Source organism: Drosophila yakuba, chromosome 3R (assembly GCF_016746365.2).
Source record: "Drosophila yakuba strain Tai18E2 chromosome 3R, Prin_Dyak_Tai18E2_2.1, whole genome shotgun sequence".
Lineage (NCBI taxonomy): Eukaryota > Metazoa > Arthropoda > Insecta > Diptera > Drosophilidae > Drosophila > Drosophila yakuba.
The window spans coordinates 20,319,772-20,338,360 of NC_052530.2; the positions used below are offsets into that span (position 1 = coordinate 20,319,772).

The window sequence follows — 18,589 nt, forward strand, 5'->3', positions numbered from 1 at the left end:
TACATATACATTTGTACCTTATCTTTATATATAGTTTATACTTTTCAAAACGTACACCTTGTTTTAGATACCAATTGAAAATATAATCCTTTACTGAAGATTATCTGTGGCACATTTGGAGTACTTGACTGCAACTTTAACTTTTATGCATCAAATCAAATCCTATCCATTTGAAGTAAGAGTTTCGCTTCTCCAGCGTCCACTGTACAGAAGATGGATATATGTATATCCACTGCTCATATTTTTTGGCGCGATGTCCAAATTCGGATTGGCAACTACCTGCCGGCGAGGTGAACAGGGGTTGAGGATCAGATGGGATCGTATCGTATCGCATCGGGTGAATCGGTGGCACAGGTCGTGCCACACTACGTGGAACTCTTGGAACTCTATGCAAAAACCAACCCTCGCGCCAAAAGACAAATCCATCTAAAAACGCGCCACTCGACGATCGGCGCAACAATGCAGTTGTAAATGTGTGAAAGTTGGCAAAGAGATTTCGAGCCCCTTCATTCGGTTCATCCATCGATTTTTCCCCTGAATTTCGCCACCCCATTTTCATTTTGCTGCGTCATTTGCACTGCAAAATGCGTTTCAGCTTTGGTTATTTTTGATATCGTAGCTGCGCTGATTTCTTTCACTGGGCATTTTATACATTTGAATGCCTGTGTGTCGGCGTGTGTATATTTTTATCTTTTCGTTGTTTTCTGGCTACGTGTCTGGGTCTACTGATGGGCTACTTTTCCGCCGTCACTTCCGCTGCACGCAGCTTGTCGGCGGAAAACTCAAGCTGTTTTTCCCCCGACTGGCTGGCAGAAATTAGTTTATGGCCCACGTACCACCACATGTAACTCCGGCCCACAAAAGGCCAAATACAGTGAATGATAATGAAAAGAATGAACCCAGAACCAAACTCAAACCCAAACCCAAACCCATTGCAAGCGATCAATGGAACTGTCGCACGCGCTGCGCATGAGGTTAACTGCTGTTTTAGTGCCCCGAACGTACTGCAGCCAGTTTGAGATACAGATACACAGAGGCTGACGTCACGTTCGCCTAATTAATAAATGAGCTCATTAAGGAGCTGTCTCTGTATTTGTGTCCCCTCGCTCCTGCTTTCTCCTCCCCCCTCCCACCGTCAGCTGTTTTATTTCCCATTTCATTTGTTGTTCTTGTTGTGTGCAATGTGCAATATGGGCTGCGCGTGGCAACCACTGCAACAACAACTGCAAATCCGTTCGCTTGAAATGTATCTAGCAGATACTTTGCAGTGGCACATGTGTCGCAGATAAGAAGTGCCCTTAAAACGCATTTTAAACTACTTTTAAATGGCATATTAGACCAGATAAGCTAAAAGTAGGATACTAAAGATTATTGATAGCTATTAACTTGCTTAATCATATTTTAAGCTTGAGAGTTATAGGCCTTGCCAAAAATAGTTAGCTTAGTTTTAGCCAATTTTTGTAAGCTCGTTATTGTATATTTCAAAATCAGTGCGTCATGATTAGTGAATCATAAAGAAGTGAGGATGGGTCTGCAGAATAAGCTGGCAGCCTTGATAAGAATCATAATGAGTCACTGTCTAAGAAGGTGATTGATCCAATAAACTCATAAATTTTTTTACATGCTAGCAGTTTACCTCTGATTAGCAACCAGAAATCTCTACTTCCGCTTTTGAATGCGTTGATATAAGTAGTAATGTATCTTTTCGCTATTTGTAGTGCGTGATAGTATTTTTTTTAGTGGGGGAAGTTGGAGCCTTTCAAATGCCTCACAAGCAAATGGGAACCTGTGCCGCTGCAGTTGCTTTCCATTTTTCATTCGCTTTTTTTTTTAATGGTTTTTGAGGCATCTGTAAATTTTGCGCCAATTTCTGCGGCTGCTGCTGTGGAAGTGGATGTGGATATGTGGCTATATGGATGTGGCTATGTGGATGTGGATATGTGGATGTGGCTATGTGGATGCGGCTGCCCTCATCAACGGAGCCACACGGATGCGAATGCGAATACGAATACGAGTGCGAATACCTGCTGCTGGTAATTTTGAGCACACATATTTTTTGCGCCAAAAACCAAAACCTGAATCTGACACAGCCCGGTGCAATCTACCTCTCTACCTCTCTCCCTCCTCCGCACCGCCTGCTCCATATAGCGCATTCTCTCTTCCCGTTTCCGCACATGAAATACATCCCCATGTGCACTGAGCGAAATTGTGGTAATAAAAGAAATACATCTCTTTAGCAAAACCCAATAATTATTATATGGTTATCAAAATACTGAATGTACCAAGCAACCATTACTAATTATATGAATATCATAAGGCTAACCTAACCCAAAAAAGAGTTTAAGAATTTATCTTTAAGAAAATCTTAAGTGTACTCTTCTGAATAAAGCTAGACTGTAGTAAATACTTTCTAATTATTATTGAGTATTGTTTGATGCCAAATGCAGCTGTCCCTTTCTCGCAGTGTACTGCCACATCCTCACACGCGTACGAATATCTCGTTGAGCTGCTCAAGCTGGAACAAGTGCTTTGCTTTTTCCTTTCTCCCGACCCGTCCACCGTCTTATTTTCGGTTTTCTGGTTTTTTTTTTGTTGAGCAGCAGCCGGGAGAATCGGAGAATCGGGAGAATCGGGGAATCGGTGGAGCGGAGACGAGGTTGGCTCAAAGAATTCTCGTTTTGAGCCGCCAAAAGTAACATCTGCTCCCCAAAAAGCATAGACAGTCCAGGAATTGTCGTTGTCCGCTTAGGGTTTCATTCCTCCTTTTTTTTGTTGTTAAGTTTTATTTTACTTCTTTTTATTTTTCTCTTGGCTTTTATTATGGCCTTGCCCAAAACAAAACATTAAATGAAACGGAGGGGAAAAGGGTTGAGGCATGCGGTTTTATGCAGGGAACTTGGTCGCAAATCAGGAACTTTCCGAGGGGCGATAAATGCGTATCAATTGGACACTCGAGAGATAGAATTACACCGAGGTTTGTAATTAAGGCCAGCTCTTGATTGCTCCCATTGTTCGCGATTGTAATTGTGCTGCATTCACTGCGGCTTCAAAAGAAAGAAAGAAAGAAAGAAAGTTTTTGGGAAAAAGGGTTTGTTTTGATTTTACGTTTGTACGTATGAACAAACGCAGTGCAATCGAAGATTTATTTAAAGAAAAGGAGAAGGAGATTAATGAGCAGATATATTTTATATATTTCTGATATATTTCCAAGTTGATATATATACGGCACCTAAGAGTGTTAGGTATATTCTGATTAAGAGGTATAATTCGTACTTGTATATTTGTATATAGTAATATTTTAATATTATTTGTTGTAATAGCATGAAACCACAATTCATATGATTCATACTTTTTAGTGGGATTTTTCCTGCATACTCGTATGATATATATGCTGCGACATGATTCAGATTCTTCGCTTATGACTTACAGCCAGTGCCTTGTGAATAGCTTGCCCTTTGCCCTGACCCACACCACTGCAACGTGTTCCCTTCGCTGACCGGGTCGCCGAGTGCTAATTTGCCTCATTTATCTCTCCTGCTTGCGGACGGACAACTTGCCCCTCCTGCAACCCGAAATGCACCACAATTACTCTACGTGACTCTGGGGCGCTTAATTGCGACCAGCAGACGGACAGAATGGTTCCAGCTTGAGTTCTGTTTATGTGATTATTTTTTTTGTACTCTGCCACTCCGTCTGCTGCCCCATAAATCTCACGAGCCTCCGATTTCGGGCTGTTGAGTGTCCAGTTGTATAATAGATAACCCCGCAGAAGTAATAGAGGCTACACAGATCTCGGGTTTTCCTTCGCTTTCGCCCAGCTGTCACGGCGATCGTGTGACTTTGGGCAACGGGAAAGCTAATGCCTTGACCAATGCTAATGCCCACTGACCGAGATCATAATTCACGGGGAAAGGAAACCCAAGACAAATCGCATGTGTAAATCGCTTACGGAGAGTGGGTCGTGGGCATAAATCAAATCGTTGGGTCACTTTTGGCTATGCCTCGTTGCTTTAGCTGCTGTTGCTGCTGCTGTTGCTGCTGCTGTTGCATGCAACACGCCAATGTTGTAAGTTGCGATTTGTAAGTTGGCCAGCTCTCAGCTCTCAGCTCCCAACTGACCCACTTGAGTGTTCTTATTTGCCTGGGTGTGTTCGCCATCGCGAGCCGTTACTTTTCACACCCAACCAAACTGGTTGGCAATGCGAAAACTAGCGACAATTGCCGCTGCCACCAATGAAATGGAGGGGGTTACACAGAGAAAAATTGGGGGGAACCAGCTTATGATGCAGAATGATACTTCTCACGAAAAGTTATCAGGTGTTCTAGTAGCATAAACCAAAGTTTGACTATGAAAACCGCAATGAATGTTGGCTGAGTATCAAGTTTTAGCTGGCTAAATCACACATAAAGGTACCCAGTTATTATACAATTAAATTAAATGGAGAAAACTTTATTTCCCTGTGCATTCACTTGGAAAATGCACAAACAATAGCGAGCAACTGAGACCCGCCAGCATAATAATTGATCGCTGCGGCGAGCAACTTTCCAACTGGTTTTCTATAACGAACGCAAAGCACTATCACAGATTTTCCCTAATTTCCCACCATTTTTATCCAGTTTTTATTGCCCTCGTCTTGTAGGCATTGTCTAAGATTTCCTTCCATTTCGTTTTGAATTTTTTATTATTACTTTGCCAGTCGCCGCGAACAAAAGAGCTGCTGCTGCTAGACGAAAGTTTTCCCGTTTTTCCATTTTTCCATTTTCCACCCGACTCGTCGAGTGTTTTTGGATGAATTATGAGCCCGTGGAGTGGTGACCCCGACCGGCTTTTTCTTGTTCGGTTCTTTTGCTTCAGCTTGGTCCGGTGGTTGGTGGTTCATCTGTGGCTTCATTTCATATGCACTTCGATGGGGGGCAGGCGACTGAAATGTGAATGTGAATATGAATGTGAATGTGAATGTGAATGGACTCTATTAATGTGTAATGCGATCTGCGGCGCATGGAAAATCAAATGAGCTGGTCAGTTCGAAAGGCAGCCGTTTTGCTTCGCCTGTCGCAATGCCTGATGTTGATGTATCTCCGTATCTGTATCTCCACATCTGTAGCTATATCTGTATTTGTATCTGCATCTCGGAATCCCCTCGGCATACGAGTGTATGCTAAGCTGACGGCATCTGGTCGAAACTATTTCTGGCACATTGCAGTTCGCGTTTAATGCGTTTAAGGCTGATTACATGCGATGGTCCACCGCAGTTTGTGTTTGTGTGTTTGTCAGCTGCCCAAATATTTCGCCCTCGACTGTCAAACATCCCGCATTGCATCACCCACATACACGCGTGAATTTCAGTTTTTTACGATGAAACTGGCCTTTTGTAATGCATACCTGCCTTTTTTAATATTACCAAAATATATTTTGTTTTATAGAAATTTAAAAGTGTGTAATCTCATACTCATTCCTATTGAAAACTCGACTATTTCTTCTGTCTAAGTGGCAGTAGTTTCTCTGTGTGTCATCGGAGTTAGACTCCCTCGTTCGCTCATTTACTCATTCACTCGTTCGCTCGTGCCTTGTATCTTGTATCTTGGCCCTTTGTCTGTCAGCGGCATTTTGTTTATTTTTATCTGGTGCTATTTCAGTTCGCTTTTCCTCCTGCATTTCCATTAATTTTTGTGCGCGCCTGCGCCTTTTATTTGCCCTGCCTCCGTTTGCATTTGCAAGTCGGGCCGCAACTACGGTGAAACACAAATAAATATTTACCACACCCGTATCCGTATCCCTATCCGTGGCCGTGTATCTGTATCTGTATCTGTATCCGTGCATTTTCATCTGCGCCAGCGATCTCGTCGACTGGCTTCCTGTCCAAATAATTGCGCATCCAGCAAATGCCAACAGATGGAGAAGGAAATGCACGTAGGGCGCTGGCATCCAGAAATAAAGTGAGCGAGGAGTGGCAGTTTGTATTTATATTTTATATTTATAAAATATATATATTATATTTTCCCATAAACATATTACATATATAACTGGTCTTGGTTAACTTTAAGATAAACTCGAAATATCAATCAATCAAGTCATTATTATCTCATTCTGATTTCTATCTGCAACTTGTCACTTGTTTACAATTAGTTTGTTTAAACACAGTAAAATGCGAAAAATTATATATATGTTTATATTTATTATTAAAGTACATTGATTATATGTGTATATGTTTATAATTATTATTACATTCCATTGCTGATATATATGTTTATAATTATTATTAAATTTCATTGACTTCTATTGCCAGTTGTTTTATATATTTATTATATATTACTTCCATTGCCAGTTGTTTTATATATTTATTATTTATTACTTTCATTGCCAGTTGTTTTATATATTTATTAAATATTACATCCATTGCCAGTTTTTTTTATATATTTATTATATATTATAATCACAAATCTTTTGTCAAAGGGAGTGCATATAAGGCAATCCCCTGTGTAATATCGCGTTACATTCCCTCGCTTTTAGATTGGCCGCAGTTTATTAATAGGCATGGCAAGATTTTTCAATTAACAAAGCCATTATGCAATCCATTGAGTTGTATCCCCCGAGTTCGATGTTTGCCCTAGTTACTGGACATATGGCTACACGCATATGAATATGAATATTTGTGAATATCAATTTGTGTGGAAATAAACGCCAAGGCACTGCAAATAAAAATGCTGCCAAAGATATGTACATTTCAAAAATAAAATATTTATGCATAATAACAACTATTCAGGTCATCAAAAACCAAAAACATTTCATATAAGTTTATGAATATGTAACTTAAAGGGTTTTCTGAAAATGAATCCATTTATGATGGAGTAAGAAGGTTATGACTTAGGCTAAAACTTAATTTAAGGTGTAAAATCAGTGGATGATCTGCGGGAACCATTCGAGTGGAGGAACCAGTGGACTACTGGGCGTAATGGTGTCGAGTGCCGCTGGGCATGAGATGGGTATCTGTTTGTGGCTCTGGGGATTGGTGGCCAAGTAAATCCCTCGCTAATCGGGCGATTCTCCTACCGTTAAGTGGTGCTAAGTGACCCATCGCCACGCAAACGGAGTCCCAAACAAATCGGAGGCTTATTAATGAGCCGGACTGGAAGACTGAAAGTCCGTTTCCAATTCGCTCCACTCGCATAATTAATCAGCACAGATATGTACATACATACATATATAGATATGTTTGTAGCTCTGACGAAATTGTCTGAATTCGCATTTTGAATGATTCACGGATGGGATGGAGAGATGGGATATTTAATCAGCGGGTTCGATATCCGCTGGCATTATAAACATGAGTGACTTTCATGGCTCATATTAGCAGCTGATCCGATGACGTTTTCCAATCATAATGATGCGGGCTCATCGATGAAACCCTCGTGTTTCATGCCTTCTCGTCATATTGCGAGTATTTTTCCTCTTTTTTTTATTTTAACCCCGAATTCGATGGGATTGCTGATTGAACTATGGGGGCGGTGGGTCCATTAAACACTAATTGAGCGGAGCTTGTGACAAATGCATTTTATATGAGTGCTCAGTTGGATATCGACTATTGAAATATTGTCATTTGAATAATTTAAATTCATTTATTTAAACGTAAATTCTTTGTATTTACAAAATGATTAACTCAAAAAGTACAATAACTGTTACTTTATTTTAAAATAGATATGTAAATCAGCCCTAAAAGTTATTAGTTTATTATAAATAGACCAACTTGTGAATTTGTATTAAATTTTATATTTTATACATAAATTTCATCCCTCCACGAAATTCAAATAGTTAACATTTGTATTTACAAAATGATTACCTCCAAAAATACAATTACTTTTACTTAATTTGAATGTAGATACATTAATCAGTACTTAAAGCAATTGTAAATATACAGACTTGTGAATTTTTATTCAATTTTATATTTTATACATAAATTTCATCCCTCCACGAAATTCAAATAGTTAACATTTGTATTTACAAAATGATTACCTCCAAAAATACAATTACTATTACTTAATTTGAAAGTAGATATATTAGTCAGTACTTAAAGCAATTAGTTTATTGTAAATATACAGACTTGTGAATTTTTATTCAATTTTATATTTTATACATAAATTTCATCCCTCCACGAAATTCAAATAGTTAACATTGCGCCTAACAGCACCCGTCTGACACAACAGCACACGCTCTGTACGTTACGTGACACTAACCGCAACGTTACGCACTAACGCACTACGTAAGTAAAACAGCTGTTTGCTGTTTTTTGTGATTAATTTTACTCGCGTAAATTTAGCTAATTTGTATTAAACAAATCAACTTAAGCCACAGAAATGCGACGACGTGTGGGCCTGGGAGCCATCCAGCAGCAGAAACTGGCGGCGGAGAAGTACAAGGACAAGGGCACCGACCTGCAGGAGAACCAACTCGAACAAATGACCAAGCAAATGGAGGTTTTCCGCGTAAAACTCGAGGAATTTGCAATGAAACACAAGGAGGACATACGCAAGAATGCGCAATTTCGCAAACAGTTTCAGGAAATGTGCGCCGCCATCGGCGTGGATCCGCTGGCCACCGGGAAAGGATTCTGGAGCGTGCTGGGCATGGGCGATTTCTACTACGAACTGGGCGTTCAGGTGGTGGAGGTGTGCCTGGCTGCCAATCACAAGACAGGTGGACTCATGGAGCTGGACGATCTGCGACGAAGGCTGATCGCCGCCAGGGGTCAGAGTTCGGTGCACCAGGAGATCACCAAGGAGGACATCCTAATGGCCGCCAGGAAACTGAGCATTTTTGGCAACGGGTAATGGTCATTACAACTGCTTGCATTCAAGTTCATAAGTTACTCATTTGCAGCTTTGTGGTGCACAAACTGGGCAAGGGAAAATACATAGTGCAGTCCATTCCCGGCGAGCTGAGCATGGAGGAGACCAACATACTGAATGCCGCATCCAATACCGAACAAGGCTGCGTTACGCAGAGTCAGTTGATCGAGGATTTGGGGTAAGCGTTTCACTTGTACTTTAAACTGAATAGCCACTTGATTTCTGCATTATTCGTCCTCAGCTGGACCGACTACCGTGCTCAACAGTCATTGGACAAGGTGCTCGGCGAAGGTCTCTGCTGGATTGACAAGCAGGCGGGCGATGAGCCAGCCTATTGGTTTCCCAGTTTGTTTCCCGGTCGCAGTGCACAGACAACAGCCGCCACTTAGTGATCTCGTAACAGTTATTTAATATGTACAATAGTAATCATAAAATATATCTTTGTACAACCGTAAAATCAACGGCAAGTTCTAGGAAGGCTGCCTGGAGCTGTCGCCTGCGGCACCGCTCTTCAGCAGTTCGTTTTCCGCCAGCAGCACGGAGTTCTCCTCCATTAACTTGTAAATTTCCGATTCGAAGCGCTGCGTGATGTCCTCCATGCCCTCGCGGTACTTGGCCTTCATCTTCTTGTGCTCCACGAGGCAACGCTCCATTTGCGACTCATAGTGCCGTTTCCTAAGTGGCAATTATTTATATTCAAATGTACACTTAGTAATTTCATATTGTATACTCACATTCTGGCATCTTGAGCATCTTCGCCGTGCACTTCGCTAAGGGATCGCTCCAGCTCGCCAAGTCGCCGGCAGGTTACCTCCAACTCGACCTCCAGCTTGTCGTTCTGCTTGAGCACCTCCTTGTACTTTTGCTCCAGGCGATTGTTCCGGGTCTCCAGCATGTGAACCACCGACTTATGATCGCCAGACATTTTTTTCAGCTAAAATTAATGTAACCCTTTAGCACGTAATCATTATAAGATTATAGAATTGCACCTTCTCCTTGATGGTGATAATCAAAGTGTCCTTCTGCTTGAGCATATTCTTTAGCTGCCCCACCTCCACGTCCACCCGTGTGGATGCCTCATCCATAATGGTGCCGATATTATTGGCCAGCTGCGTGAATTCCTCCTTGTAGGCCTCGGCCAGCTTTGCGGCCTCCGCTTTCTCCTTGTTTGCCTCTTCGCTGAGTATGATGGCCTCCTCGACTTTGAGCATGGCATCCTTTTCCCGTCTGGTGCTCTCCACCAGCAATTTGTGAGTGTGACTCAGCGATAGCTCGTACTCCTTGAGCTGCTTCTGCAGTATGGACACCTTGGATTGACTCTGCTCGCTATCCCTCAGTTGGGCATGCAGCTGCTGCAGTTGCTCACCGTTGTGCTGTTTGTGATCGTGGAGTGCCTTAATGGTCTCCGCCTGCGTGCGTATCTCCTTCTGCTGGTCCACCACCTTCGCCTCCAGCATTTTGATGACCTTCGAGTACCGCTGGATGACCTAAAAGTGAATTCCGAAAATGTTTAAGATTATTTTAGGATTTTTCCGCTAGTCTCTGGTCCCTAGAACATACGCTTTTGTCAAAGCTTACTATAAACTATCAATAATTCGATAGAATTTCATTGTATAAATGGTGATAGTACCTGGTCATCTCCAGACAGTTCCAACTGGACGCGATAGTTCTTCAGATCCAATTCCAAGGTTTCAATGGTCTGCTTGGAGCAGTCGTGCATGCATTGCAGACTGTTCCGCTCCTTGATGAGCTCCTCCACCTGCTTCCTGGCCGCGTCGAGGGCATTGTTGCTCAGTAGAAGGCGATGCTTGAGCTCCTGGTAATCGCCGCGCGCTAGGATGCTCTTGCACTTGGCCAACTCGGTGTCCAGCCGGCGGTTCTCGTCCAGCACACCGTTGAGATGGACCTTTAGGTGAGCCTGTTCCCGCACCAGGCGCTCCACTCCTTCAGCCATGTCCTGCACAGAGCTGCTGGTTGGGATTGGTGGATTGGCTTGCCGATGACTGGCTTTAGTTAACAAATATATATGTTTGTGCCTTCCTACCTGAGAATGGCTTGCTTGTTTTCCTGTTGTGTCATGTTACTAGTGTTGCTGCTTGGAATCACATTTTAAAAGCAGAGCTTCTGTGGCTTGCTTTACATACTTTCATTATTACTATTATTTTTACTATTAATTATTATTATTTATAATTATTCAGTTTATAGTTGCTTTATAAGCTTTGAATAGTGAATCGTACATTTTAGTGTTTGAATTGATTCTGCAATCTAGCAAGCTTTGTCTCTAGTACTTCTCCGATTCTCAGCAACTTAAAACCGTATTTAAAGAACTTTGCTCTACGGATCTAATTGTATCCCTAGTAAATCGCTGTGTTTCACCGATTCTATGCCACTGGCAGCCTTTTGCTGTCCGTCGTCGATCTGTGACAGCCTGCCACCCTTCAAGCAGGTACATATGACATTAAAAAATAATAAAAAACCTGGCACGTGTCCTGCCGCGAGCGCTGACCCCTCGACAAGTGTCCGTTGTCCTGGGCAACAAACGGGCCAAACAAATGGGTAATATGGTAATCGAAATATGGTCAACTTTCTGTTTTAGTCACGTGCCATGCCGTTGTTCAACAAGAAGTTTGAGGCGAAGCCGATTCCAGTGCGCCAGGGACGTTGCAACATTGGACATCCGGTGGCCACCGAGGATCTGGATGACTATCGCCACATATCCCTGACACTGGGCAACAAGGAGCTGCGCTTTGCGGACGGCATCTGGATGCATGCGTCGCGAAAGGGCGACGTGGATGACATGCTGCGGCTGAACAAGAAGTTTCGTGCCCTCGAGGAGGAGAACAACATGTGCAATCTGAAGATTGAGGTGATGCTGGATCTGCTGGCCGAGCATGCGACGGAGCTAAGTGAGCTGAAGCCAAAGGAAAAGTAATGGGAACTATTACAAAATACATATGGACATGCTTCATAAATATGTTTTTATTTGACTAATAAAATACTAAAATCTTAAAATTCTTGAGCTGAAGCCAAAGGAAAAGTAATGGGAACTATTACAAAATACATTTGTAATCTAAAAAAGTCTTAACCGGAAACGCTTCATAAATACGTTTTTATTTGACTAATAAAATGCTAAAATCTTAAAAATTCTTGAGCGTTGACTAAGGCTGATGAGTGTTGGAGTTATCGCTGGGTTCTTTCCCCTGATTCATCCACCCAGAATGGACCTTTCTAAGTCGTGAGCACTCGGCTTCATACTGCTGCATTAGCTCATCCATGTCCCTTTTGAAGCAAACCATTATTTCTTCCTGCACATCCTTATGCCTTTCTACTTGATCCTTGTGCCGTTTTCTTCTACAAAGTTTGCTTAAAGTTGAAGAAATGTTATCATAGGTGATTATGATGGTCTCACAGTTCGGCTTGTTGTTCCTCCAGATGGGGATTGGATTCCAAGGCAGAGTGTTTCACTCGGGCCTCAAGGTTTTCATCCAGCTTCAGAGCTTCCATGTATTTCAACTTCAGGCGATCCTTTTTTCTGCTTAAAAAAAACATTCTTAATTATAGATACATATGCAATTAAAAGCCTTACAGCAGAACTCGAGGTTTATTCTGATTTGAATCATCAACGGAGCATTTCATCTTGTCCTCGGGTTTTTTATCCATCTCAGAATCTTCCTCGTATTTCTCACTGTTTTCAATCTTAGGATCTGATTTAGATTTTTTAATTTGATAGAGCTGACAGGTATCCTGCATGAAATAGGTAGAGTTCGCATTTCGCTCAATTTCGCTTTTGAATCGTTCCATTCTTAGGGCATAATCATCTTGCATAATGTTCAAATTTGAGGTATCATACTGCAACTTTTCAGCTTTATTCAGCAAATCCATATTGTCCTGATTCTTGGCTTTATAACCAATAAACTCGATCAATTTATACTGACTTAAATGGGAAACTAAACGCAAAGGGATCTTGTTTTCATGCATTTCTCAGACTCTTTGAAAAGCCGAACTGAAATCGGATCGAATAATAAGCGAATTGTTTATTTATCGTAAATACCATAAATATCATTTTACCCAAAGTTAACCAATTTCGATGAAGACCCAAACACATACTTGAGATTTATTTATAATGCCACATTAATCAGTTTCACATGCCCATCGGGGAGTTATCATTATTTCTGGCTGGGGGGCTTTTGTTGACCGGCCCATTGGGTATTAATTTGGATTTGTTGCGCATTGCGAGTATTTCGAGCATTTTGAGCATTTGAAGCATTTGGAGCATTGGGAGCATTGGGAGCATTGGAGCTGGTCAAATTGGTGGCATTGTTGTCGCCATTGGTAGCAATCTATAGACGCCATAATTGGTATCGCAGAGTTCCGGCGTCGAGCTGCCGCCGGTGGCTTCTGCTCCATTTATGGGCCACTTTATCAAACGACGACGACGACCACCAACCGATAAGCCACGGCAATCGTTAGGTACGTTGGGTGAGAATACCCAAGGGCTTATCACCGAAAACCAAGCCCACAAGAGCTGTATAAATAGCAGTACGAATTTACATGATATCTGCCATCTATGGTTTAGAAAAGTGTTCGGATTGCCCCGATACCCGATAAAGCTGAGCAGCCCAGCTCTCTAATCTGCGCTGGAAGTTTGATGTGGAAGTGGGTGCGGGTGCCATCAGTGGATATGTACATAGGTGTCTGGCTGGGCTCCTATCGGGCCACTCCATCGACTACTGTATATTTACGCACCGATATTGATATGCGATAAGCAAAACTGCTTATAAAACACATTTATTTTGTTGTTCCCAGCAATGCCAGCACCTAGAGCAAAAGTACACACGAAGAAATTAGAGGTATAATACCATAAATACGGATTGATATATGCAGTTTTTATTTACCAACATTTACCTAACACATATGTGTAGTTTTTTATCTTTGGCATCAAATTTATACTAATAATTTTTTTAAAATTCTGTAACTCATTGAAGTTTCTCGCAGTGCACTGCCCACGGTGGCCGCTGCCGTCGTCACCGAGGGGTAACACTTGTTCGAATCGTGTATTACAGTAGTTTGTTGATAGCCAGCCCCGCGAACGGAACGCATACGGAAGAAAACGATCGCAAGATCGATGTGGCTACAATATTTACGGAGCACAATAGCCAATTGTCGGTTGGAAAGCCAAAGCAATTGGATCTCCAGACGCGGAAAATCTTGAATTTTTTGCGAAATTCGCGAAATTTGTGAAATTTCAGTGACCATCGACAAATTGTGTGTGTGTGTGTGTGGCATTTAAGTAACCGGAGAAGCAGACCCACACCCGGAGTCTCAACTAGTGGAAAAACTAATACGCCGTATCAGCGGAAACCAGGCGATTATGAAGCCTTCGTGTCAGTTGTCCATCTGGTCTTGGACACTGTGAGTGAGTGTGAGTGCTCCTATTTTGATTCCAAAGCGCGATCGGTAAACAAATTGTCTATTAAACAATCAACTTTTCACCTAATAAATGATATCGTATAAATCAATTGAGTCGATGCCAATCAAGTGGGGCAACACAGATAAATCTCCATCACAATGGGTTGAGATCGCAGATCTTGGAAAACGAAATGCATAAACAAACGTTCCTGGTATTAAAAGTGTTTTATGAGCTTCGTGTTTTGTGGTCGACAAATGATTGCTTTGTGACATTCCACCTAAAGAAGATACATTCACCATAGAACGCCAACAGAATATTGAAAGAATATAATGATTTAATAAAATTTACTATTATGCCTTTCTGTATTTCGCTCAATCAAGCAGTATTCAAAAATTAATGCTTATGTTTATTAACCCCAAAGTAGATCCTAAAAGTCTTTGAACAACATATCGTTTTTTGCATCTCATAGATTCGTGCTTCGTGCAGTTAGAGCCCTTCTACGCGCTTCTCAAACTATCGAGTGGCCCCGAAAGTTCTGTGGTAGCCGCCAATCAATTGATAAACGAGCATTATCGCTGCGGCAATGATTTATTGTTGCATAAATGGCACTCACTATTTATTAATAAATGGGAAGCGAAATTCTGATAATTTATATATATGAGCGAGCAGCACCAAGGATTTTGTGGCCCAGTGTTTGTGTCTGTAAGCCAATGTAGAGCACCCGTTCGCTTCGAATGGCCAAGTAAATAAACAAAAGTGGATTTTTACACTCATTGCCGCCGACAGCGCACAATAAAATGTGTGAAAAATGTGCTCGAAGCAGTGGCAATGCAACCGCGTAGACCAAATAAATAAATAGAAACTGTGGAGAGCCTCGTTTGTTTGCTAAGAAATTAAATGAAAATCGATCATTTGGGAAATAAACGAGAATGGCCGGCCAGCCAATGGAATTCAAATAAATAAATGCGAAACCAAAACCATTGTGTGTGCCCCCCTAAAATATAGTAACTAATCAAAGTGTTCGACAGGTTCCTTTTCACGGCGATAGCAAAGTTGGAAGACAATGTCGCGGATATGCTAAGTGAAAATGGAAATGGATCCGATGATTTGTGATCTGTGGTCTGGCCGCATCTGGCTATTGATTCTCATTTGTCTCTGCGGCTTTCGGCAATCGCACGGCTTCTTTGTCGACTACACAGGTGAGCTGGTAAACCAATTAAGATTTAACTACAAGATCATTCAAGATTCGAGTATAAATAAATCGAAGTAAATGAAGATTTTCATTTGCAAGTGCTTTTTGTAACTACACATTTAAAAGTGCTTTTTGTAACTACACATTTGAAAGTGCTTTTTGTAACTACACATTTGCGCGTTCATTCGTCAAAACATTCAGAAGGTTAATCGCCATTTCGGGAAGCACGGCGCTTGATAAGATACTGTCAATTTGGCTATCATTGACACAGAAAGTAGTAAACAATTGCCATTGCCTTGATTGAATGGTTCGGAATTTTTGTTATATCTCTTTCCCTCTTTTTTTTTTTTGCCGGTGCAGAGAACACCGAGTTAATTCAGCAGAGAGCCGGATTCGATGTCAAGCTGCAGTGCAATCTCAAAGGTCTGGTGGATGAGAGTATGCTGGATAACATCAAGATACATTGGTACTTTAAGGTACTGCTTTTACTATATTAGTTAGTAGCTTATTGATAAGATTCACTTATTGCAGCAATGCAGCGAAAACAATTGTCATCAACTAGGATCTGTAGAGGAATGGACTGCACTGCCTTGTGAGCCGAGTCTGTGTCGTCCGGAACTGTGGCTCCGGAATGTGACGGAGCGGTACTCGGGACTCTACAAGTGCAGCATAAATCCGCACATCTGGGACAAGGCTCAAGCTGTGGACGTTCAACTGGTTCGCACCTATCAGCTGGATGTTAAGAGTATGCATTGCTATCATAAAACATCTATACCATATTGAAGCTTACTTATGAACTCTCTTTGTAGACACCTCGTTGGCTGCCCCTGAGTTTGTGGACTCGTATCCCAACAACAAGACCACATTGGTGGGCAGCAGGGTGGTGTTCCAGTGCCGGGTTCACAGCGAGGAGCATCCCACCATCAAGTGGTTTCGCCGGCAAAGCTACGTGGCAGCTCAGTCAGCTGGAGAAGCCTCCTCGGCACCCACAACCTCCAATTTCAGCACCCATATTGTGCGCTACAATGGTCGCACATATGAACTACTGACCACCGATGCCGAAAAACTGATGGCACCACAGATATATCTCAGCAAACTGATACTGGACGGAGTGAGATTGGGGGATGCCGGACACTACGCCTGCGTGGCCATCAGCTATCGAGGCCATAAGATCCGGGAAGCCTTTCTGGACGTGCTGCCCGACGAGGAGTATCCGGATCAGGAGAGGGAGTACTGGGCGGACTACGATGGCACAGATGAGGGTGTACCGACTAGCGATCGGCGGGAGTTCCTGCTGCTCTTTCTGATGCCGCTGGGATTGGCTCTACTGCCACTGATCGTGTGGTTCAGTTACCTGTTGTACAAACGCTGCTCTGTGGGACATGGCGATTGCCAGCGGATAGATTCGGACGAGGATCTGGACACGGAAAGGTGTGTCCTCGGCGGCAACTAGCATGGGTATCGAACATTTTTGAAGCTGCACTACGCTTACTATAATGATGTAATAAAGACTGTCTTTAAAGTTAAGAAAAGTAGACGTACAATCTGAAGTAAATATAAGGTTCTAAGTAAACATAGAAACTAATCAAGTCAACTGAGATGAAATAAATTATAAGCTTTTAAGTAAACATAGAAGCAAATCAAGTTAACTGAGATGCCTACATCAAAAAGAATTATTTTAAACATCTAGAAAACATATTGTTTTGCGCCACTTGGTTGTCTGTGATGGTAGTGTTCGAATGTAACTAAGGCAAGCTATTTAAGCAAATTTCAAAATTCTCGTCGAATGAAATTCCAAATTTGTGACGTCTTCAGTTTCCGGCAGACAAAGTCCGCACTTGGACAGCGCCGCCATCCTCATCACCGCATCTGCTTGCAGCAGCCTGCCTAATCCTCTAGAGAACTGGCACTGCCTAATCCTCTAGAGAACTGTCACTCGATTCACCCAAAACTGATGATCCTCGAACTTTGCCTGCAGTTCCACTTCATGCGGCAATTGAGTCTTTGCATCTACTTTCTGCGAATGAGACTTACCATTGTCAATCAACTGGCACCTGTCGAGGACTTCTCCAACGAGCATTATTCATAAGATCGGGAAGAAATCGGAATTGTTTATTCCCATTTATATAAAGACAAACTGGTCAAAATGTCTGCATCGAGGCAAAACCGCAGCACTTTGGGATACTACGAGTACTTTACGCCGGGGATCTATGACTATCCGGTGATCCAATGTGCTGCGAGTGCCAATCGTTCCTACAATATGATGGACCCACTACTGACCAGTGCCTCATCCACTTGGTCCATTCCCGATGGAAACGCCGCCTATGTAGCCGGGCCAATGGGCGTGATCAATTATCTGTCGGATATGCAAACGCACTTGGCTCTGCCAACCAGCGAGAATGTGGAAACTGGTCTGATCTGTACGACCATCGAGAACCATTCATGTTACCATGAGCAACGTACGGAATATGTTCAAATGGAGGATGAACTCACCGATGATGATGAGGGATACGGCTATGAGATTCCCGAGCTTCATCTATGCTTCAATCATTCACAATCGGAGTCGGGCGGAGCTGATAAATCCGGTGATTCGCAGCGTACATCGAGTAGTTGCTCATCCGTGGAGATCAGCGAGCAGTCAGAATCGGGGGAATATGTTAAATCCGATTCGGTTCCCAGGAAGCGAAGGAGGAAAGTGCCGGAAAAGCGCATCTATACAGCCGAGCAGGGTTACGTGGTTGAGGAACCCACCAGCGAACCATCCGAGGATGATGACGAGCCACTGCCACCCACCAAATCCAGAAAATAGATATCTCTGCGTATTCGAAAAGTTTCAGTTTAGCGTTGAAGTTCGACTATAGACCTATATATATTTTCAGAAACGTTAGCCAATTTGATTTATCGTTGCAATTTGTAGTGATCAAAATATATATATTTTATACATACTTCGTTGTTATACATCAATAATTAGGATCTCCCTGTTGGAAAGCACATATAAAGAACATGTCAAATAACTTGAACAATGGTGCTTTCTTTTCAAATGTTTTTCACATGAGTGCAAATTGGCAGAGGCCCATATAGTACACAGTAGCACCTAGTCGAGACCCAATTTGCACTGCCAATGAGCGACTAATTTAATTATTCGC

At 42.2% G+C, this 18,589-nt stretch overlaps 6 protein-coding genes across 6 annotated transcripts; 4 read left to right on the plus strand and 2 right to left on the minus strand.

Annotated features, from left to right (window-relative positions):
* Positions 1 to 8,260: 8,260 nt before the first annotated feature.
* LOC6537655 (vacuolar-sorting protein SNF8) lies at positions 8,261 to 9,298 on the plus strand. Its single transcript, XM_002098164.4, has 3 exons — positions 8,261 to 8,819; positions 8,873 to 9,019; positions 9,083 to 9,298. The coding sequence occupies exons 1-3, from the start codon at positions 8,350 to 8,352 to the stop codon at positions 9,228 to 9,230; spliced, it is 765 nt and encodes a 254-aa protein (XP_002098200.1). The 5' UTR covers positions 8,261 to 8,349; the 3' UTR covers positions 9,231 to 9,298.
* On the minus strand, positions 9,227 to 10,959 carry LOC6537656 (paramyosin). Its single transcript, XM_002098165.4, has 5 exons — positions 10,886 to 10,959; positions 10,472 to 10,808; positions 9,831 to 10,328; positions 9,576 to 9,775; positions 9,227 to 9,516 (listed from the first exon to the last, which is right to left on the minus strand). The coding sequence occupies exons 1-5, from the start codon at positions 10,918 to 10,920 to the stop codon at positions 9,312 to 9,314; spliced, it is 1,275 nt and encodes a 424-aa protein (XP_002098201.2). The 5' UTR covers positions 10,921 to 10,959; the 3' UTR covers positions 9,227 to 9,311.
* A 145-nt stretch (positions 10,960 to 11,104) lies between these two features.
* LOC6537657 (protein chibby homolog 1) lies at positions 11,105 to 11,853 on the plus strand. Its single transcript, XM_002098166.3, has 2 exons — positions 11,105 to 11,287; positions 11,438 to 11,853. Exons 1-2 carry the CDS (start codon positions 11,225 to 11,227, stop codon positions 11,771 to 11,773), a joined length of 399 nt encoding a protein of 132 aa, XP_002098202.1. The 5' UTR covers positions 11,105 to 11,224; the 3' UTR covers positions 11,774 to 11,853.
* Positions 11,854 to 11,931: 78 nt separating this feature from the next.
* Positions 11,932 to 12,792, minus strand: LOC6537658. Its single transcript, XM_002098167.4, has 3 exons — positions 12,428 to 12,792; positions 12,251 to 12,373; positions 11,932 to 12,192 (listed from the first exon to the last, which is right to left on the minus strand). The coding sequence occupies exons 1-3, from the start codon at positions 12,721 to 12,723 to the stop codon at positions 12,000 to 12,002; spliced, it is 612 nt and encodes a 203-aa protein (XP_002098203.3). The 5' UTR covers positions 12,724 to 12,792; the 3' UTR covers positions 11,932 to 11,999.
* Positions 12,793 to 13,898: 1,106 nt separating this feature from the next.
* LOC6537659 (fibroblast growth factor receptor 4) lies at positions 13,899 to 17,092 on the plus strand. The gene is made up of 5 exons (XM_015192971.3): positions 13,899 to 14,263; positions 15,280 to 15,450; positions 15,804 to 15,919; positions 15,975 to 16,188; positions 16,253 to 17,092. The coding sequence occupies exons 2-5, from the start codon at positions 15,339 to 15,341 to the stop codon at positions 16,894 to 16,896; spliced, it is 1,086 nt and encodes a 361-aa protein (XP_015048457.1). The 5' UTR covers positions 13,899 to 14,263; positions 15,280 to 15,338; the 3' UTR covers positions 16,897 to 17,092.
* A 37-nt stretch (positions 17,093 to 17,129) lies between these two features.
* LOC6537660 lies at positions 17,130 to 18,388 on the plus strand. The gene has a single exon (XM_002098169.4). It carries the CDS (start codon positions 17,590 to 17,592, stop codon positions 18,250 to 18,252), a length of 663 nt encoding a protein of 220 aa, XP_002098205.2. The 5' UTR covers positions 17,130 to 17,589; the 3' UTR covers positions 18,253 to 18,388.
* Positions 18,389 to 18,589: the final 201 nt, after the last annotated feature.